The sequence below is a fragment of the Amblyraja radiata genome, chromosome 5 (genome assembly GCF_010909765.2).
Source record: "Amblyraja radiata isolate CabotCenter1 chromosome 5, sAmbRad1.1.pri, whole genome shotgun sequence".
Lineage (NCBI taxonomy): Eukaryota > Metazoa > Chordata > Chondrichthyes > Rajiformes > Rajidae > Amblyraja > Amblyraja radiata.
The window spans coordinates 67,767,388-67,791,101 of NC_045960.1; the positions used below are offsets into that span (position 1 = coordinate 67,767,388).

The 23,714-nt window shown below is 42.8% G+C and overlaps 2 protein-coding genes across 2 annotated transcripts in view; one reads left to right on the forward strand and one right to left on the reverse strand.

Annotated features, from left to right (window-relative positions):
- Window positions 1-23,714, reverse strand: part of otof (otoferlin) — a 313,157-nt gene that overhangs the window by 255,766 nt on the left and 33,677 nt on the right. The gene's annotated exons all lie outside the window — the stretch shown is intronic.
- fam166c (family with sequence similarity 166 member C) lies at window positions 1,947-23,699 on the forward strand. Its single transcript, XM_033021485.1, has 4 exons — window positions 1,947-2,144; window positions 12,963-13,236; window positions 14,872-14,984; window positions 22,073-23,699. Exons 1-4 carry the CDS (start codon window positions 2,071-2,073, stop codon window positions 22,074-22,076), a joined length of 465 nt encoding a protein of 154 aa, XP_032877376.1. The 5' UTR covers window positions 1,947-2,070; the 3' UTR covers window positions 22,077-23,699.

Here is a 23,714-nt window from a genome sequence, read left to right on the forward strand (position 1 = left end):
TGTGTGAAGGTATGGGCTGCGTCTACAACACTCTGCAATTTCTTGCAGTCTTGGATGGAGCAATTCCCAAACCATGCTGTGATGAATTGCGATAAACACTGAAGCTCAACACCATACTCTACATAGCAGTCCACTTGTCCCCATCGACAACCATTCATTCATTCCACCCCTAATGCACAGGTGGAGCAGTTTGTACCACCTGCAGGATTCACTGCAGCAACTGACCAAGACTCCTTTAACCACCTTTTAATCCTATGATGTTGACAAGCTAGAAGGACAAGAGCAACAAAAGCTTGGGAACACCACCACTGGGTGAAGATCATGGAATTCCCTTTGTAACAACACTGTGAGGATAGGCACACCTCAAAGACAAGAACGGTTCAAGGAGGCATCTCACCACCACCTTCTCATGGGCAATTAGGGATGGACAATTGAATGCTGGCTCAGCCTGTGAAGTCCATATCCCACAAATTATTATTTTTTTTAAACATAAGGATAATTTGCAACTCAAATAAATTGAATTTGTGGGAAGGTACATCTCATTTAGAAGTGGTACCAATTGCATTACATACCAGAAAAAAAAAAATCAAAAGCGAGGCAATAAAAATGTAGCATTGATCATCTAAATTTCTCAGCTGGATATTATTTTACTCCATTATTTACCTTAGCTTGTTTGCTAACCGACAAAGAGGGAATCTTACTGTGATGCTGCATTGTTGCACTGCAATAATGTACACTACAATAAATGTCATAAGTCCTACATTTAGCAATAAATGTACTTGTAATAGGTAATTTGGAGGATGGAATTAAAATGCAAATTGGAATCACACGTGAAATTTTCATAGCGGGTGCTCAAAGAACTTGATTTTGGCAAAAACCACGGACATTTTACATATTGCTCACGAAATTGTATTTAAACAACATTCATTTTTATTGGAAACACGAGGCAATCGCATTGATTAACTGCATTGCAACAGTGCAGAATATGGAAATCAGAACAAGACATCTGATTTTTCCCACTTAACTCAAAATAAAAGCATTCAATAGCTTTGTGATAAAGATTGTCATATTTTTATTACTTTATCGTGTGGTATTTATATTTCAAGTGCGTTCGAAGTCTATTCTGCCTATCTATAACATGCATGTCAGCCTTAATTAACCAATAATGTATTTACAACTTAAATTGATTTATTAGCAAAATATTTATCTTATATTTAAATACAAATTAAGTTTGGAAAGAAAACATGGCGATGCAGTTCCTATCGGTTTGGAATGGATTTGAAAGGGTTATATGATATCCTCGTAAAAGGCAATTAAACTTGGTACAAGAAGATAGTCACAAAATGCTGGAGTAACTGAGCGTGACAGGCAGCATCAAAGATACTAGAGGAGCTAGTATCTTTGGGCAGCCTCTCTGGCGAGAAGGAATGGGTGACGTTTCGGGTCGAGCCCCTTCTCTCCAGAGATGCTGCCTGCCCCGCTGAGTTATTCCCGCATTTTGTGTCTGTCTTCTTGCCTTGTACAAGGATATAACCCCTTTCAAATCCATTCCAAACCGATAGAAACTGCATCTGCAGTTCCATCCTACAAACTTGGTGCAAGCGCAGTTTTCTCCACGTTCCTAGGGAGCCCATGGGCTGAACCTGCCCAGTGCACAAGACGAGCACCCACCTTGCAAGGCAATAAACTTGGTGCAAGTGCAGTTTGCCCCACGATGGCATGAACCCATGGGCTGAACTTGCCCAGTGCACAAGGCGAGCACCCACCTTGCAAGGCAAGTAAACTTGGTGCAAGTGCAGTTTGCCCCACGTTGGCAGAGAGCCCATGGGCTGAACCTGCCCAGCGCACAAGGGAAGGCGAACACCCACCGTCGGGTGATGCTTGGTTGCCTGGTGCGCATCAACGCCGCATGGTTGCCTGGTGACAAATTGTTACACACGGGACGGCGCTGATTGACAGCTCCCGTCCAGGGCTTTCCCGGGGAAACGTCGCGACAGCAAAGCAGCAAAGACAAGCAGGCCGTTACCCTTGGATTGTTTTGTGGTTCACACAACTACTGTCACTGGAGTCATGGCTTCCCGGAGCGCAGGAACTCTCATTACTAACTACAATGCCACGTACATTCCTCCCGCCTTAATGCCCGGGTAAGAAAAGAGAGCGTTAACATTATGATCAGAGTTTGAAAGTAATTTGCTTCAAATATCATTGTTTACATTGTGCAAGCAGTGAATTCATCACTAAGTATTCTGGAGAGAAAACTATAAAAGCTAGCTTTCATTAATACGTTTTGATCAAATATCTTGTCATTCTAAATATTAGTGTTGCAGTTGATAGTGCTTCAGCAGCCACGGTTATTCTGGGATCTTCAGTCTTTTAATGAGTACTAAAATCATCCAGATTTATTTCGCCATGGTCACGAATAATCGCACCAAAATGTCAGTCTTCTCATTAATTAGATGGAGTCAATCACTGATCTAGATTGTAGTTTCCGCCTATACATATACATTGAATGTCCACTCTTAGGGCCTGGTTAGAATAAGGCTTCTTAGATTTAGATGATAGGTTTTGCCACAAAGGGTTTTAAATTTCATTAGTTGTGAAGTTATTGAACAATTACGTTAAGTGTGTAAATTCAGGATTTAAACTATTGTACTCCCCTTCATCCTCACTATTTCTCCCAATGTCCAGGGAACAATTAAACTGATAGACAACAAAAGTACTGCTCTGAGCATGCTCCAATTGGCGAATCAGTAATCAGTTTACAAAAGGAAAGCTTGGCGCTTCATTACAGGAAACAAAATAATTCATAGTAAATACAATTGTTAATAAAATAATTATAATTCCAGTTATTGACATTGCTTTTAGTTATATTAAATGAAAACAAAGTGTCAATTTGTTATTGCAATCATTTTGAATACCAGCAACATATTGACTTATCATTTTCTTTAGGTGGCTTTATGAACACATCCTCTGTAATGCCGTGTATAGACCAAGCAGATGAAATTTAATTTAAAAACATTAAGTATTTTGTTAAGAGTAAATAAGAAAAGCATTTCCAAACTTATCAGGGTTAGCAATCTTGGCATGAATGACATAAAAGGATAAATAGAACATCCATGATATTGTTATACTCATTTAGACCCATAAAGGTGAGGTGATGGGAGTTGTTCAGTTTGACACGAGATTACAGTGTTGAACAAACCTGTTGAATTCTATGAGCTGGTCTTTTTACATAAAGAAAACTGCAGAGAAACAAAAGGCATTTGGTAGGAAATGCCTTAATGAGTCAGTAAACGGAAGCTAGTGGAGAGGTATTTTCTGGTTTGGATTTAGTCACGTTTGGAAGAGAGCGAGATAAACAGGGACAATCAGACATGGCAGATCATGTCTTACTAACTTGATCGAGTTTTTTTGAGGAAGTGACATTGTCAGAGTGAGGTCCAGCACAAATTGGCGGAACAGCACCTCATATTTCGCTTGTGCAGCTTACACCCCAGCGGTATGAACATTGACTTCTCTAACTTCAAGTAACCTTTGCTTTCCCCCTCTCTGCATCATTCCCCCTTTCCAGTTCTCTGACCAGTCTGACTGTCTCCGACTACATTTTATCTCTATTTCTTTAGTTGTTACAATAGACAATAGGTGCAGGAGTAGGCCATGCGGCCCTTCAAGCCAGCACTACCATTCAATGTGATCATGGCGGACCTTCTCCCAACTAACAATGATCTATTCTATATTTTCTTTGACCCTCATTGTCTTTGTCCTGGTTTCAAACCTTCCACTTCCTTATCTATGTATCTCCCTCTCCACTGACATCAGTCTGAAGGGTCTCGACCCAAAATATCATCCATTCCTTCTCTCCAGAGATGCTGCCTGTCCCGCTGAATTACTCCAACTTTTTGTGTCTATCTTCGGTTTAAACCAGCATCTGCAGTTCCTTCCTACACAGTGGTGGATGGGTATTTTTCAGGCTGGAGGTCTTTGACCAGTGGAGTTCTGCAGACATTTGTGCTGGAACCTCTGTTCTACTTACTAACCAGCCCATGTACATCCAAGTTGTAAATGCAGATGGTCTGGTTGGTAAGATGGAAGACAACACTAAAATTGTTGGAGTTGCAGACAGTGAGGAAGGCAGAAGAAAGAGGGGACAGGGAGGGGTTTTTAGAAGTTACCCAAAATTGGAGAATGTAATGTTCATACCTTTGGGTTGTAAACTACCCAAATAGAATATATTTAAAATGTATGTAGAAACAAAGAGTTGCAGATGCTGGTTAATGCCAATGATAGCCAAAGTGCTGGAGGAACTCAGCATATCTGGAGGAAAACCCCCCCAAAAAAACATAGGTCACGTTTCTGGTTGGAACCTTTCTTCAGACTGAAATAGGGGGTGGGGTTGCCTTGTTAGTGTAGTACCATAATACCAATATATGTGTAGTGGAGATAATAAATCAATATATAAGGGTTGATCTACATCCTTCTTCTTAAAGAAGCAAAGCATATATATTACACTAACCACTCTATATATTGTAAAACACCGGTATAAGGTGTGTGCATTTCTTATTTTACTTGTACATGCTTGTGCATATACGAGCACATAAAACAAAACGGGTCATGCACAGTTCAAGTATAGCCGGTGAAGTTTCCAATCAGCGGGTTTGGCTTGCAGAAACGACCTGCACGTGTATGGTAGTATCCCTTGTGCACCTCATCCTTCTCTGAGGTAGCAAGTCCCTTATCGGGTGAACGCAGAGGAGAAGATACCAGTGGAGATGAGGGCACCGGGGAAGGCAGGGATGGCGCTGGCACCGGTGGAAGAATCGCTGGAGTGTGTCTTTACCAACTGGTTGCAACTCTCTCCCACCAAATGGATGTAACTTGGAGTTTGTTTTCATAACAGTTTCATTGTTGTGAATTCTTTGGAAGTCCCATAAGGATAGAACATTGCACCGTGCCCCAGTATCTATCTTTGCAGTGACTTTGGTATTGTTGATACTGAGCGTTGTCATGGGATCACTGTTTTTAGACGGTGAGTCGGGTAAACATGAATGTATGTTTTGGCTGTCTTCTTGCAGGTGTTGCGGTTGTGGCTCTGCTGGTGCTGCTATTTCAGTCAGTGCCTTGTGGGAAAGTGTGACCTTGAGCGCATAGAGCGATTGTTGTGGCTAGGCCCTGTTACCACGAGCACGGCAATACCGAATAAAGTTATTAACATGGTGGATGCATGGTATAGCGGTATTTGCCAAAATGAGTTCTTAGCATCTAGGACAGAGAAGATTGTGGCTTTACCCAGGTTGGCTGCGACCTCTTCCACTGTCCGCATTGGGTGGTGTGGTCGTTTGATGGCAGTGTTTAAGTATTTAAGGTTGATGCAAATCCCTATTCCGTCTCTGTTCTTCTTGATTGCAGCGACCATGGTGGAGACCCAGGAGGAGGGGTCGTTGACAGGGGCTATCACGCCCAGTGTTTCCATTCTGTCTAGTTCAGTTTTGACGCGGTCCTTCATTGCGTGCAGGATTCGGTGTGGAGAGCGAACGACAGGTGTAACCTCCTTGTCGGTTACAATACTGTATTCTGTGGGAAGCTTGCCCAGCTGGTTGTCAAAAAGATCTTTGTATTGTTCGAGCAGTTGTTGGGTGGGAATTTGAGAGGTAAATAGTTGGTACACAGTTTTGCCGAAGGTGACTAGGCCCATATCATGGATCGATACCCGGAAGGAGGGGCACTTCATCTTTAACGATGAAAAACATCCAGAATGTAATCTTGGGAAGCTAGATGGCATTGGAGTGTGAGTGAAAACCGACAGGCTGGTTAGTGTAAGGACGGGAAGGTGCTGATTCATTAACTGGGACGAGGTGTTGGCATGAGTGTCTGTAGATGCTGTTGTTAACACTGGCCAGGTATGAGCGTTGCTCCGCGGTTGATCCCAGAATGACACCGAGGCGGTCATACCCTCTGAGCAACCGTAAGCGGGCAACCTGTTCCTTGTTGAGCGGTTGAAGCGGAGAGCTGGTTTTATCATAGTATTTTCTTTGTATGTCGCGGCGGTGTGGAGCTGGGATTGGATCGCTGACGGTGCGCAAACTTGTGGTTCTAGCAGTTGCTTGCCCATAGGCAGGGTGGGGGTTCGCCGTGACATGAGTTGTTCGGCCGAAGATCCCAGGAGAGGGTCGCGGACAATGTTTCGTAGGTTGAGTAAGTCGAGATAGACATCAGAGCTGGCCCTGTGTGAGTGTTCCAGTAGTTCCTTTGCACTTCTTACCGCGCACTCGGCCAGGCCGTTGGACTGCGGGTACTCGGGGCTGCTGGTGATGTGATGAAAGTGTTTCACGAAATCCTTGTAGAGCTGACTGGAGAATTGAGTTCCATTGTCTGAGAGTAGCTTGAGGGGTCAGTTGTTGCAGCGGGGCTGACAGCTCGCTGAAATTTGGGATGAATTTTGCCAGGTAGTTTACCATGCCTAGAAATCGCTGTATAGCTGTCACGTCCGTGGGTGCTGGCATTTCATTGATGGCAATGGTTTTAGAAGGGTCTGGCCTGAGGCCGCTGTTGGGGAATACGTGGCCCACGTACGTCACTTCGTCAACTCGAAACATGCACTTGAGAGGGTTGAGCTCCTCATCCCGGAGTAGTTTATTTCTCTCCTTGTCATTCAGGATGCCATATACGAGTCTACCGCGGATGAGAACGTCGCGGTCCTGGAAGTGGCATCTTGCAGCGATGCTCTTCAGGGCACCGATGTAGGATTCGACCGTCTCGCCCTCGTGTTGGCTACGGGAAAATAATTAATGGTGCTTCATGATAACGTTAGTGCGAAGTTGGCACAGGTCACGGAACTTTCGGAGGAGGCAGGTGGGGTTCCTGCTAGACTCTGCCGGGGTCACAACCTGGGTTGCCGCATCGGTATGTTCTGGGGCGTAATCGAAATCCTGTGCCTGCAGGCCAGCCTCTATGCCTGCTACGTTGAGGAGAATTGATGCAACGTTGTGGGGAGCAGCTCCCGGGTGGGCAGCATCAATGAAAATTTCGAATTACACCTTGAAGTTGCGCCAACGTTCGGCACGTTCACTGTCGAATATCAGAGGATCGGGTTTACGAAACGATCCTGCCATGACAACAGAGCGATGGTCCGTTGTAAAAAAAAACTAAAATAAATTCAGGCAAAAGAATTGGAGACGTGGCTCAAAGACGTCTCCTTTGGAGGCGTGGGTTCGTATCCCACTCCTGACACCAGGTTTGTGAATGATCCACGACAACATATTCTACCTTCGTCAAAAAGTTACGCCCTATCGAAACCCCCCCCCCCCTCCCCCCTTGCCTGGCCCAGTCGCACTGAAGATGCGGCCTCACTCGGGTCCTTGGAACGGCGCCGGCCCACGGCCTCGCTCTGGTCGGCGCCCGCATCCTCTGCCTCCCTCCCTCCCACAGCGTGGCGCTCCCTCTTCACCGCCCCTCCCTTCCTCCCACACACTTCCCATCGCGGACCAATATTCTGTGAAAGTAATACGGCCAACGCTCAATACCATGGTAAAGGAATTCAATCACACTTACAGACCAACTGCTGATAAAATTATTCAAGGTCATTCCCCAACTTCAAATTCCCGACACCAGCTCAGAAACCATAGAGACTTTGATACACATAGTTTTGAAATTTGCTATGAGCAAGAGAAGGATCAAAATTGCAAAGTCATAAGGTAATCCCTTCCACCCCCTCCCCACCCACACACTCCCCTTTCCCCCCCCATACACCCATCTCCCCCCGACACCCACTCACGTTGGGGGAACGGGTTGCTTTGGGGGAACGGGTGAGTGCTGGGTCCGCATTTGGTCTAGTATACTTATAAAAGTCTCATCTTGTATGTGTGTGCGCGCGCGTGTGTGTTTTTGTATTTTCGCCATAACACTACGCGGTAGCGCTGAAATTTTTACAGAATCTTACTCGCATTTTTCCTGCCGTCGTGATAAACAGATTTCCTTCAGATTTGATATTACATTTCAAAAGTTATTGATATTTAAAGTTTTAAAATAGCTAACTTTGAAAATAAAAACTGCCCTTGACAGGGAGACTTACACGGTAGTGCTAAAGTTTTTGCAGAACCTTACTCAACTTTACCCCGTGGTTATTCCTGTCAACATTCCTTCAGATTTGATGTTATATTTCACGTTATTGATATTTAAAGCAGAGTGACAGTTATTCTTCTCAAACTGGGCTTTATAAAACTTTATAAAACTTTAAATATTAATAACGTGAAATATAACATCAAATCTCAAATCAGAGTTTTCTGGCTGCTTCCAGTGATGATGTCACAATGCCATCTCACAGTCCACCAATCACAATGGGATCATTTACATAAGCTGCAGAGTCATTGTTGCCAACGGTAACGGCAGCTAAGAATTTCTCCCCACAGAATTTTGGCCATACCCCTCTCTGGAATTGGTGACCCAATCGTTGAGCAGCAGCATCACCATTAGCAGAATCACGTGGGAAGGATTTATTGGCTCCACAGAGCACCGATGCCAACTCAAAAGTCAAGTCTATTCATTGGCTCCGGGAAGCACCGATTGCCCCCCAGCCCCACGTGCGCCGACCGGTTGCGTTGGGGGACTAGGCCTCTTGTAGGTGCTATGGGTGAGTGGTGGAATATTGCATTGGGGGAACAGGTGAATGGTGGAAACGGGTTGCGTTGGGGGAACGGATGAGTGGTGGATTATTATGTTGGGGACGGGGCCCAACGGGTCCCACTTGGGTACATAAAACACACTCAAATATATAAAACACACACAACAAAATAATAAATACAAAAAGACAAAACCAATACCCCCAGGTATATAGTTCAGAGCTAATTGGGAGGTTGTTGTGTTTAATAGCCTGATGGGTGTAGGGAAGAAGCTGTTCCTGAACCTGGACGTTACAATTTTGAGACTCCTATGTCACTTCCCCGATAATAGGAGTGAAATGAGTGTGTGGCCAGGGTGGAATGGGTCGCTGATGATGCTGGCTGCCTTTGTGATGCTGTTGCATCTTGCGGGAAGGTTATTGCAAGATAGGAAAGTGCTCCTGGCATGCGGTAAACAGTGGAGCTTCAAAGCTCCAGCGAGCCATATCCGATTTTGATGTGCAATGCAAGTGTGGAGTGTACATTTGCCTTGCACGTCATGGGTTTCCCCTAGGGTGTTTTAGTTTCCTTCTTCAGCCCAAAGATGAAGATGTGATGCTATGGTTAACTTTAAATCACCCTTAATATTGGCGATGGTAGAATATAGGCCTGAGAGACCAAGGGAGAGAGAATAGTTTACATAGAAATAAGTTGGGGAATGAGATTACTTCGAGAGGCAGCATGTTCAGTTCTGGGCAACATGTTATAGGAACGATATTGTCAAGCTTGAAAGTGTTCAGAAAAGATTTACGAGGATGTGGCCAGGACTGGAGGGTGTGAGCTATAGGGAGAGGATGAGTATGCTGGGTCTCTATTCCATGGAGTGCAGGAGGATAAGGTGTGATCTTATAGAGGTGTATAAGATTATGAGAGGAATAGATCAGGTAGATAGATGCACAGAGTCTTTTGCCCAGAGTAGGGGAATCAAGGACCAGAGGACATCGGTTCAAGGTGAAGGGGAAAAGATTTAATAGGAATCCAAGGGGTAACCTTTTTCTCACAAAAGGTGGTGGATGTATGGAACAAGCTGCCAGAGGAGGTAGTTGAGGCTGGGACTACCCCATCGTTTAAGAAACAGTTAGACAGGTAAATGAATAGGACAGTTTTGGAGGGATATGGACCAAGCGCAGGCAAGTGGGACAAGTGTAGCTGGGAAATTGTTGGCCAGTGTGGGCGAGTTGGGCCGAAGGGCCTGTTTCCACGCTGTATCATAAGTGGGCCAAAAGGTTCCTTCTGCATCATAAGTAAATACGAGAAATATCTGGCGTCAGGCACAAGGGATGCAATGGCATACCAAACATTTGCAGTTAAAGATGATAGAAATCATTTGTTAAATAAGCTACTCAAGCTTACAATGTTTAAAATAGTGGAACTGTTTCCATGACCTTTGGGTATACATTGAATTGTAAAGAAAGAGTCCTTGCATCCTTTAAAAATACGCTATTGGATATTCTTCCAGCTGAATGCGGATTTTTGGCAGTGGCGTAGAGTTCCCTTTAAACGAGTTTGCACCAAATGAGCAGCCAATTCACTGAGAACTCGTTTGGATATCTGATGGATGCCAATTTTATCTTTAACATATTTTCAATACACTCGTCTCATATTTAAAGACAACAATCGCATGTGATTTTTCTTGGCATGTTATATGGCCCGAAATGCAAACCATGTTTGATATTTGTTTATACCCACTGCTGAAAATAAAATGTGGATCCATTATGCATCAGCAGTGCAGGTATTTTTCCTATAGCTTCATGAATTATTAAATGTTTCTTCTTACGGCTGACAGTTGTTGCCATGGAACATATAGTCTTTATAGGCCCTTGGTTTGTTTATTCAATATTAACAAGACACATGAGTGCAGATGCTGGAATCTTTAATGAAAAACAACCTGCTGGGTCAGATACTGCCTGACCCACTAAGTTCCTCAGATCCTTTTCTCATGATTAAAATGGTTTGTTCTGATATTAGTGTAGATGATCATTCCATCAGGATGAAGTGCAGAGGCAATCCATATCATTTTCTGTCTCACAAGATTGCAATAGTTAAGATTAATCTTCATTTCTATAATCTGTATTGCCAGGTTGGGCAAGAGGTAACACCATGTCAAGTCAGTTCAAGTTCAAGTGAGTTTATTGTCATGTGTCCCTGTATAGGACAATGAAATTCTTGCTTTGCTTAAGCACACAGAAAAGAGTAGGCATTTACTACAAAACAGATAAATGTGTCCATATACCATGATATAAATATATACACACATGAATAAATAAACTGGTAAAGTGCAAATAACAGAAAGTGGTTATTAATAATCAGAGTTTTGTCCGAGCCAGGTTTAATAGCCTGATGGCTGTGGGGAAGTAGCTATTCCTGAACCTGGTTGTTGCAGTCTTCAGGCTCCTGTACCTTCTACCTGAAGGTAGCAGGGAGATGAATGTGTGGCCAGGATGGTGTGGGTCTTTGATGATACTGCCAGCCTTTTTGAGGCAGCGACTACGATAAATCCCCTCGATGGAAGGGAGGTCAGAGCCGATGATGGACTGGGCAGTGTTTCCTACTTTTTGTAGTCTTTTCCTCTCCAGGGCGCTCAAATTGCCGAACCAAGCCACGATGCAACCGGTCAGTATGCTCTCGACTGTGCACCTGTAGAATTTAGAGAGAGTCTTCCTTGACAATCCGACTCTCCGTAATCTTCTCAGGAAGTAGAGGCGCTGATGAGCTTTTTTGATAATTGCGTTAGTGTTCTCGGACCAGGAAAGATCTTCAGAGATGTGCACGCCCAGGAATTTGAAGTTCTTGACCCATTCAACCATCGACCCGCTGATATAAATGGGGCTGTGGGTCCCCCTCCTACTCCTTCCAAAGTCCACAATCAGTTCCTTGGTTTTGCTGGTGTTAAATGTTTATTCAAAAAGGATATTATATGCACCATATTCCCACAGTTCTAATGTTCAATTCCGATGTGTCGTGGTCTCCAGATCATTAAACACATGTTTAAGAAAGAACTGCAGATGCTGGAAAAAAAATCGATGGTAGACAAAAAGGCTGGAGGAACTCAGCGGGTGAGGAAGCATCTATGGAGAGAAGGAATAGGCGACATTTCACGTTGAGACTTGTTCAGACCTTATTCAGATGTTTTCTTCTTCAAAAACACCACTCCTTTAGATATTTTATTGAAATTTGCCAACCAGTAGGTATACTTTTGCTATTTACTGTGTAAAAAATATGAAGTTTTGCTTTCTTCACTTTTTGTATGTAATCACCTCATAAAGAATGTTCAAAAGTTGAGCCCTTTATATTTTTAATTTGATACTCATTATTCTCTGCAAGGCTTTTAGCACAGGCTTAATGGATGGTATGGGCCTCAAACTAAAAATGAAAGAAATTGAGGCTCTGGTGCTAATAACAGACAGAATATTAACCCATTTCTGCAGCATTATGGCAAAGATCTTTTATGTCACCAGGTTTGCTGTCTTTTTCTACAATGTGTTGATGTTATTGATGTTTAAAAAATTGTTCCTAATGTGGAAATGTGATGTGAAACTTGTTTGAACTCCGTGGACAAAGCTGGACATGGCTGCATCTGGGTTGCCAGCTAAGCCTTGGCCAATACTTTATCATCATGGAGAAGGGCACGACTCAACCAAAGCTAAAATGACAGAGCCAAGATATGTTACGATAGAACTTCTTTTATCACACGAGGGAAATTGATCTACCAAGTCATAAAACAACATACGTGAAGTTGTTTCTTCCTGGTCAGAATCTGTTAGCAAGGTTCCCTGCTAGCTTCAGAAATAGACACCAGATACAATATCATGCAGAGTGATGATCCCCATAAAAAAAAGTCTCAACTTAATTATTTAAAATCAAATTTCACAAGATTTTGCCCCCGTGTCGACTCTGCGGCTAAATTTTTCCATCTACAGTCTGGAGTGATTTACACTTAAAATTCCAGAACTCTTCGATCTCAACCTAACTATTTGGATGCAATAGGATCAGATTGAATCATAGTGTTTCTCTCATCATTGCTGTAATTAGGCCAGTGCCCGTTCATTGGAGAGATTTCACAAACCAAAATGCTTATTCAGGAGCTAAAATTCTCTGTTGGTAAAGATAGCATAGATGTTGGATAAGGAATTGATACCTCCACAAGGGAATCAATAGGCACTTGAGAGATTGTAATTTGCAGGGTTTTGGTAAGAGCCAGGGAAGCAAGTGATGGGATGACTGAACCAGATGTGATGGGTTGAAGAGCCCTTCCCTGTGCTGTGACCCAGCTAAACCACGCTATTCATATTATGTGCTTGATTCCAGGTACCGTGGCTTTGTTCCAACATTACATTTTACATATGGCGATACTTATGGAAACAGCACCAGGAAATACTTTCAAGATTTTCGTATGGCAGCTCTGAATTCAAGTCAGAGTCCTTATAGCAAAGGAGGGCAATTTCCAACGTTTTATTCCAATGATCCATCTCTTGTGATAGAAAATAGGATCAACAACAGGAACAGATGGCTGTTTGCTCCACGGTGGTCCAGACACGATGTGGATTTTGACAGGGAGGACGAATTGAAAACTTTTGATAAGGTAACAAGTTAACAGAAGCTAATGTTGTACTAATGCTATTTTTTATCCTAGTACCTATTTAGGAAGATTGAAGGCCAGTTGGTGTGGATTTGTATCATCTATTGGTCAGACAAAGCAGACCCTTGCCCGATTTCTCTGATATGGCTGATGATTTAAAAATATATATATGATATGACTATTCACGTCTATGCTTAGAACCAAATGAATAGTTTAACTAAAAAGCTTTGGACAAGACAGTTCCTTACCAAGATCAAAATTATTAAAAGCAGGTTGAAAAATGTAGCAGGTCTTAACTCACAGCACAAGTCTTTCATAGTTTGTGGAGTTTGCAGCTGAAAATGCAATGGGGCCGCCTCCCAGATTCTCTTACATATTTGGCCAAGAGTCAAGCTGGCTGATTTCATTACTCATTTATCAGCACAGAGTTAAAGTACTTTACAATGCTCCAAAACATCAAGATTCAGGGGTAATGCAGCAGGAGTATGTTAAAATGTGGGAGCTTGATCGCCCCAATGCGGGGGGCCCGATCGCCGGCTACGTGAGCCAAGATTGTCCCGTCAATGGAAGGCTCGAGGCGCCAGACCTCAGGAGGACAAAGAAGGGAAGAGATTGAACTTCTTTTTGCCTTCTATCACAGTGAGGAATGTGGAGGAGAATGTGGTGGATGTTTTTGTTAAAATATATTTTGTGTGTTTTGTTGCTTTTTATTGGTATGACTATGGCAAATCAAATTCCTCATATGTTACAAAACATACTTGGCTAATAAAGTATGATTATGATTAAAACACAGGGTCCAGAAGGGCAAATCAAGCTCACTGAACTGATGATCATTTTCTGCTTAGATCAACATAAAATGTGTACAATTGGTAAGATTATATTTTTGTACTGCAGGCAAAGATAGATTTCAGCTTTAATTTTATGGTTGTGAAAAGAAATGTATCATTTGACCAGAAAATGAAGTTGGTAACTGCCTAAAAAAATATCCAAGTTAGTCATAGGGCATGGAAATAGGATCTTTGGCCCAACTCATCCATGCTGAGATATTTGATCCAAGCTACCTCTTTGCCAACATCCCTCTAAACCTTTTCTATCTACCAGTCCAAACATCTTTAAAATGTTATTACTGTACCTGCCCCAACTACCTCTTTTGGCAGCTTGTTCCACCAACCTGTTTGAAAGCCAGGCATTTATTAAAAAATCAAAAAAAATCATTTTCAAACGCCAAACAGGAAACAGTGACAACCCATTTCAAGGATGGAAGCAACATAATTACAGTAGTAGCCAGGAAATGTGGCAGAAATGAAATAGTAAAGGAAGAAGTTGGATGCAACCAACATAATTTAGCTCTTTTAGATTTAGCTCTTAGGGCTAACGGAATCAAGGGATATGGGGGGAAAAAAAGCAGGAACGGGATACTGATTTTGGATGATCAGCTATGATCATATTGAATGGCAGTGCTGGCTCAAAGGGCCGAATGGCTTACACCGGCACCTATTTTCTATGTTTCTATCATTATATTAGCAACTTTGAGGATATAAGCACATTACAGGAGCATGGGCAAACCTGGAGCAAGAAATAATATTGTGAAGTTCACAACTGTGTCTTTGACTTGTTAATTAAATATATTTTCACTAGATGGCTCAGCAACACCAGGAGAACTACAAAGATAAGACAGGCACAATACCCCGAGTGGATCATTTTGTGCTGCCTGGGAGAGAGGAGTACACATTCCCTTGTTTACCAAACATGTGAGTATGACATGGTGCGAAGGGCCAAGGATGAATTATTACACTTTGATAATTTAACAGAATAGTGTTTAATAAATTTGGAAATGAAGTGGCAGATTAAATGTAATAAATTTTATCATTAAAGTAAATGCGCCATGTGCATTCCATTAGTAACTCTGTGACAAGACTTTTTAAATACATTTTTCTAGTATCACTGAGCAGATACATTTTCCAAGAGAAAGGCCTTCCTGAATGGTGTTGACATTGCTTTATTATGGTCACGTGTACCGAGATAGTGTAAAGCTTTGTATTTTGTGCTATCCTGGCAGATCATACCAAACATGTATAATCATTTCATACTTTCATTTCATACTTTCATTTTCATACTTCATTTCATACTTTCAAGAAGTAGTGTAAAAAGAGAAAATAAAGTGCATAATGTAATGATACAGCTATAGAAAAGTGCAGATGAAATAGGATGTGGTCAATATGGGATGTGAATGATATACAATAACTAGGTAAGTTCAACAAAACACAAAACACAAAGTGCTAGAGGAACTCACCGGGTCACGCAACAATGATGAAATGGATAGATGATATGTTGAGTCAGGACTCTTGCACACTCTTTTGCAAAGGATCACAGTAAACCAATCCAAGTTTTTTTCCAAGATTTACAATTTAAAAACAAATTTCTTGAATTTAGCTTCAAATTGCTATTATGGATTCCAAGCTTTCAATCTCCATGTTACCAGTCTAGTAATTTAATTTCTAACATCATCATGTAAAGGAAACAGTGGTATGTTTCCATTTCCTGCTTGGTTGACCTGAGAAAGATGATCTTCAAACAAATGAAGATTCTTCTGCCCTGAAATAGTAAATGTCTGAAGAAGGGTTTCAGCCCTAAACTTTGCTCATTTCCTTCGCTCCATAGATGCTGCCTCACCCGCTGAGTTTCTCCAGCATTTTTGTCTGCCTGAAACAACTGGCAGGTCAGGCAGCATCAAAGGAACGAGTTATAATGTTGGTCAAAGACCCTTCATCAGAACTGGAACAAAGAGGTACAGGTGCACAACCTTTTATCCGAAAGCCTTGGGACCAGACACTTGTCGGATTTCGGAATTTTTCGGATTTCCGAATGGAAGATTTTTAGCATAGATTAGGTAGGTAGCGCGGGCGGCTTGAAAAGTCTGGAGCGGCTGCCTCCTCCCTGGAGACCGGGGAATCATTGCATAAATGTTAGTCAGTTAGTTTGGAGGGATTTTATGTGGTGGGGGGGTGAAGGGGGAAACTTTAATTCTTAGTCCCCTACCTGGTTGGAGAGGCGGGGAGCGGGCAATGCCTTACCGGGTCGCCGTGCAGTAAGCTACGGAGCGCTGTGGCCGCCGACTACCAACATCGCGGAGCTGGGGGCTGCGGGCGTCCGGCCGCGGTTGGAGCTCTGACCCCGGCAACTCTACCCCTGGCTGCGCGGCGCTCCAAATCCAGCGCGGCCGGACGCCCGCAGCCCCAGCGCCGCGATGTTGGGAGTCGGCGGCGTCGCAGCGCTGGGATATCAGCGGGGAGCGGGCAATGCCTTACCAGGTCGCCGTGCGGTAAGCTCCGGAGCGCTGTGGCCGCCGACACACAACATGTCGGCCGGCCACAGCGGTGCTGGGGCTGCGGGCGTCCGGCCGCGGGCCGCGCTGGATTTGGAGCGCCGCGCAGCCAGGGGTAGAGTTGCCGGGGTCGGAGCTACAACCGGCGCCGCCCGCGGCCAGACGCCCGCAGCCCCAGCTGGGAGTCGGTGGCCACAGCGCTCCGGAGCTTATGCACGGCGACCCGGTAAGGCATTGACCGCTCCCCGCCTCTCCGACCAGGTAGGGGACTAAGAATTAAAGTTTCCCCCTTCACATAAAAGCCCTCCAAACTAACTGACTAACATTTAAGCAATGATTTACAGATGTTTAAGTGTCACCCCGGTCTCCGGGGAGGAGGCAGCCGCTACAGTAGTACAGACCTGGGTTGACCGTGGGTCGTTTCGGGTCAAGTTTGGCGCCAAACGCGAGCTTTGGTGTGCAGACGACATCCTGGAAAAAATGGCCGGTTTTCGAAGTTTTTCGGTTTCCGGATAAAAGGTTGTGCACCTGTACATATTAATATTTGAAGAGAACATAGAGAACTAGGATTTTAAATGAGATTCAATAGCATTTCAATGTGACTTTCGTTATAGTCCTATTAGTTACACAAAATGAGCATTTTTCCATGAATTTCAATCCAGTGAAAACCAGTTTCTGTCTCCATAATACGCTACAAAACATTGTTTTGAAACTCTTAAAATATGTATTTCAATTACAACAAAACTAGAAATCTAGAACAAGATTAGAAAGTGGTACAAGTTTCATTATATTTACTTATTACAAAAGAATACGAATTCTTAGTTTTAAGACAATTTTATCTAAATTGCCTTGCATTGAAGTGCCTTCAGAAAAATAAATACAAGTCTATTATAAAACGCATTGTAAAAGAGGACACTGTTGGTTGCTGACAACACAGGTTACAAAACATAGCTTGTTTCCCAATAACTAAAAAAGTGCACTGACTTTCATAGAGCAAGGCCTCATTCAAACATGGATTGAAGATTCCAACATGAGCCTTTTGTCAGATGAAGCACAAGTCTCAAACATATTTGTGTTGAGATACCTTGAGTGAATAACTGGAAACTGAAATTTTCATCTATTTTCTTTTCAACCTTGAAACACACATGAACCAAACATAATATCTCTATTCAGGGATCGGGGCGCCGCCTTGAAGGCAGCTTTTGCCTACATACCGTTTTTCAATCTTTAAAGTTTGTTTTGGGGAGCCTTTAACTTTTCTATGTGGGGGAGGGGGGTAGGATAATGGGGGAAACTGTTTCCCAGTTGCTTCCTGAGTCCAAATTGCATCCTCGCCTCCCCTCCTTGTGACCTACCACCTGAGAAAGATGATCTTCAAACAAATGAAGATTCTTCTGCCCTGAAATAGTAAATGTCTGAAGAAGGGTTTCAGCCCTAAACTTTGCTCATTTCCTTCGCTCCATAGATGCTGCCTCACCCGCTGAGTTTCTCCAGCATTTTTGTCTGCCTGAAACAACTGGCAGGTCAGGCAGCATCAAAGGAACGAGTTATAATGTTGGTCAAAGACCCTTCATCAGAACTGGAACAAGAGAAAGCAAGTTAGTTTTAAGTTGCAGAAAAGTTGGAGGAACAATAGATACAAATGAGTGAAGATGGTATGAGGAGGTCAGGGTTGCAAAGACCATCTGGTTGGTGGGCAAATGGGGGAATTGCAAGCTTCAGTGTAAACACAAGGGGCATAAAATTTAAAACCAGTGGGCAACTTGATAACTTCTGAAAGACCTGGTCAGTTCCGAAAGACATAGTTGGTGAGTTACCTGAAGTCAGAGTTCAGAGTTCAAAATCATACAGGATCTGTCCTTTAAAAAAAATCTTAATACCCCAACTCCCCGGATTATGTTTGCAGGACCTCGCATCTCTTCCAATGTCCCTTGTACCAATACGACCCACAACCTCTGGTTGGTCACCGTCCAATCTCAGATTGTTCTTTGTCTGCTCAGGAACATTCATGACTTGACCACAATGAATGCAGCACCTGGTGTCCTGTTTGTGCCTCCCCTTCTCTGCCCCCTATCACTTGCCTAGATTTTGCCCTACTCTGCTTTCCAGCAGTCAGATACCGTGCCACTGATCTGGTGGCTGCCGCTATTTTACCCCAAGATGCCATCACCTCCTGCCATTATCCAAAATGATATATTTACTTGAGAAGAATCGCAGGTGATTCCTGCACTACCTGCCTGCCTCACCTGGCGATCACCTGAGTGAACCTTTGGTGTGATCATCTTGTTGAAACTACTATCAGACACTGATCAGAAACTACTATCAGACCCTGTGGTCTGAGGAGCTGTAGATTTCCTGAAAAATTGATCCGCACTTCCTGAAAAAGTTGTCATGGACACTTGACTGCTCCCCAATTTCCCCCATCTGACGGGGGGGGGGGGGGGGGGGGGGGGGGGGGGGGGGGGGGGAGGTTCATGCCACTCAAACAACTTCTATAACTACACATTTAGAAAATTAGTTGACTTAAGGGGAATACATCTTACCTTGCCCTTAATGTTGTTACTGCTCGTTCTTCTCAGCAAAGCCCCATGTTCACCGGGGCCTGAACTTTAACCTACCAGCATCACTTCCACCTGAAGCCAGCCAGCCCTCAAAAATGCCCACTCTGCTAAACTAACTCTTGCCTTGCAACCAACTTTTTAAATCTCCTGTGCTCTGCCTCCTCATATCTAGTACAGACACGAATGAAACATAGATACATAGATACATAGAAAATAGGTGCAGGAGTAGGCCATTCGGCCCTTCGAGCCTGCACCGCCATTCAATATGATCATGGCTGATCATCCAACTCAGTATCCCGTACCTGCCTTCTCTCCATACCCCCTGATCCCTTTAGCCACAAGGGCCACATCTAACTCCCTCTTAAATATAGTCAATGAACTGGCCTCAACTACCCTCTGTGGCAGAGAGTTCCAGAGATTCACCACTCACTGTGTGAAAAGGTTTCTTCTCATCTCGGTCCTAAAGGATTTCCCCCCTATCCTTAAGCTGTGACCCCTTGTCCTGGACTTCCCCAACATCGGGAACAATCTTCCTGCATCTAGCCTGTCCAACCCGATAAGAATTTTGTACGTTTCTATAAGATCCCCTCTCAATCTCCTAAATTCTAGCGAGTATAAGCCAAGTCTATCCAGTCTTTCTTCATATGAACGTCCTGACATCCCAGGAATCAGTCTGGTGAACCTTCTCTGCACTCCCTCTATGGCTATAATGTCCTTCCTCAGATTTGGAGACCAAAACTGTACGCAATACTCCAGGTGTGGTCTCACCAAGACCCTGTACAACTGCAGTAGAACTTCCCTGCTCCTATACTCAAATCCTTTTGCTATGAAAGCTAACATACCATTCGCTTTCTTCACTGCCTGCTGCACCTGCATGCCTACTTTCAATGACTGGTGTACCATGACACCCAGGTCTCGCTGCATCTCCCCTTTTCCTAATCGGCCACCATTTAGATAATAGACTGCTTTCCTGTTTTTGCCACCAAAGTGGATAACCTCACATTTATCCACATTATACTGCATCTGCCAAACATTTGCCCACTCACCCAGCCTATCCAAGTCACCTTGCAGTCTCCTAGCATCCTCCTCACAGCTAACACTGCCCCCCAGCTTAGTGTCATCCGCAAACTTGGAGATGTTGCCTTCAATGCCCTCATCCAGATCATTAATATAAATTGTAAATAGCTGGGGTCCCAGCACTGAGCCTTGCGGTACCCCACTAGTCACTGCCTGCCATTGTGAAAAGGACCCGTTTACTCCTACTCTTTGCTTCCTGTTTGCCAGCCAGTTCTCTATCCACATCAATACTGAACCCCCAAACCAACTCAAAATTCTTGCATCAGATGTTCCCATCGTCTTTTGTCAGGAAATTAGTACCACCCACTCCAATCTGCCCCTTGTAAGTGTAGTCCTTCATCCCTGGAACCTACCACTCACTCATGGCATTTTCTCAATGGCTCCATATCCTTCCTATAAAGAGGTGATAATACTACAACTGAGGAGTATGACGGAGATTTATATGCTGCTATAGATAAATACCAGCATGCTCAGTCCTGTGAACCACTTCAGCAAACTGCGATTATCAAATTATGCTCCCATCCGCACCTCCCTCTGACCCTACACCCATTTTAGAACCTTACTTTTAAATTATACTAGACCAAGTGCAAACCCGTTGGGTCTGCTCCCCCAACGCAGCCGTTCCCTACCCGCAGCCCCCACGGGAGACGTGGTCCTCCAACTCAAGCGGCTCAGGAATCAGCAGTGCGGCTGTTTTTAAATGGAGTCTTTGAGGCGAGATGCGGGCGCCAGCAGCCGTTATGGTCGCTGGCCAGCAGGAGGCGACAAAATGAGTGGGGGGGGGGAAAGAGAAGGATTTTATTAAAAATGTGTACATAAACACCGCAAAATTTAATGAGTGGATACTTGGAATGAAAAGTGAAATCTCTTAACGAAATGGAAAAAAAGTCGGCGTTTCTGGGTCTGACGTTGGTGTAGCAACGAATCAAAGACTGACAGCCACAAGTCAGAAACACACACAGCCAGCCGCCACACAGTTTTAATATTATATAGATTTATATTGTCAACCCTCATTCTTCCTACCAAGGTGCAGCACCTCAATTCTCTGCATTCAACATCACTTGCCACACATCTACCCATTTCACTAGCTTGTTTACATTCTGCTGCAATCCAGTTTTATTTCTAGCTCACAATATTGCCACATATTTGTGTTCCGTTAACTAGGAGTGAATGAGAAAGCCACATTGTCCAACTCAAAAACAATTCTGGATCGTTAATGTAGATTTTATAGAATCTAACACCAATCTCATGAGAATGCTGTTATTCACCTTCCTGCAGACTGAACAAATATCAATCATTTACCATGATCTTGTGGTCTGTAACTCAGCCAACTAGAATTGAACACCAATGAATGCACTGTTATTTATCTGGAACCTTATGAAATAAAATGAGAGATTGAATCATCAATTTGTTAATAACTTCAATAATCACTTCAATGTAGCTTTTAGTGAATATTCAGTATTCACGCACAACCATTTCCTTTGCCAGTAAAGTTGTGCAGCATTCATATTTGAATATCCATTCTAGTACACTTGTTGACACTATTCCATCGTTTGCCTCTTTTCATATGTAGACATTCTCTTATCCCAGTCATTTAAACCTTTTGCTTGACATTATCAGACACCTTTAAAGAAAAACAGCATTATAGAATACAATAATTTGTAGGTCTGGAGAAGTATACAATTTCCAAGCTATTAAAAAACAGCATCTAGCTATTTTCCACATATGCCAGAACCTGCCATAAACCAAATGAAAAATGTCATTCCAGCATTGTTTTTATTTCAGATTTCCACTTAAATATTTTATAATTTAAAAACAAATTGAACAAAATGCTTTGTTGTATATAATTTGCTGTTATTTTGTATGCTTTTCTCAGGTAAATTACACATGCCATCTCCTCCACACACCAGACATGGGTTTACATTAAAGCCTTCATAACTCTGGAAGGAGATGAGGAATTCCAGGGTGAACAACACTTGCAGATCTAACAAATTATTGCCTTCTGAAATTCAGTTTGATTTAAGTGACCAAATGACATTGCAGAAGTTGTTTTGTAAATTACTTTACACTAAGGTTGCACTTTGCTTATGTGTATTGAATTACTGAAGCCAAAACATTTTAACTGCAGTTTTATCAATTTGATTTTAGGCATTAATTAGAAACCAAATCGTAACAAAAAGACATTCAATTGTTAATATCTATATTCCAAAGTTGGAGTTCTTCAATGGGCAATCAATATATACATTGAATGGAAAGTGATGTTTCACAAGATGCACACTTTTCCTTACTATCAAGGCGTCATTCTCAGGAACTGCGCCAAAGCAGCAGAGACAAAATAATGCAAATGCGTTTTAAAACTTTATTGCCAAATAATATATGCAGTGATTTAAAATAAGTCTCTTGTTACTGGCTTGTGTTTTAAGGATGTTTTGTTCCATGGCGCTTCGTATTATTTGATACATTTGTCTTCAATCTGGACATATTCCAGCTTTGTAATAAGGAACAAAGATTGTCTAAAGGTTTGCCAACCCTCCTGGCTTGTTGTGGCATCTCCAGGATTTGTGATTAATCCCAGGACTCAACTGAGAGCTGGCCATGATAAAAATAATAGGCGCATTAAGTTATAAATGATAGGAAATAATGAATTACAAAAAAGTGCTGGCAAAGGAAATATTTCCTGGATTATTGAAGAATTGGGTCATTTTCCAGCTGCTATGAGACTTGATCGTTTGGGCAACAAATGATGGGACAAGAAATTAGGTATTCCGAGCAAGAGGGTTCATTTGTTATTAAATCTTTGCTCACATTCAACCAGTGCTCACCACCCCACTTGTTAGTGCAGAAGCCAACTTGCAATGTGCATCTAGCTTGCACAAGCTACTGTAAATGATTTTAATATAGCACACAGAAGGCAAAAATTTGACATGAAGTAGAATCAAATGGGAAGTTAGAATTTGTACATCTTATAATAGGTGTGAAATGACTGCCAAATAGTCACCATTTTGTATCTCAATGATGCTGAAGGAAACCTTGGCAGCTATTGAAAAATTGGTCCCACACATAGATCCCTTTTAGGCATAAACTGTGCAGAGAGTGAAGATTCCTGAGCAACACCTCAATATGTAGATCCACCACCTAAAAGTTAAAGTTACAATATTCAAAAACCTTCCACTGAAGGGAGAAGGACCTGGAATGGCAATGATTGGCCCCACTGTCAACCAAAACAATTTATTTGCACAGCCACATTGAAAGTAAACAAGCAGGCTGTCAGCACACAAAAATGCTTCAAAACATCTGGGAACTGCTCCAGATGCACGGAGGGCAAATGGTCTCAAATTATTTCAATGGCTTTCGTGCAGCTTCAAACTGGAGAGCCAAACAAGTGGTCATCAAACGTCTGCCAGTCAGGCACTGCAAATGCTTAGCAATTTCCCACCTTGTTTCCATTAATTATTAGTTCATTAACTTTACTGCATATTAATAAAAATATTTCCAATTTGGTCAATGATGTTCATGGA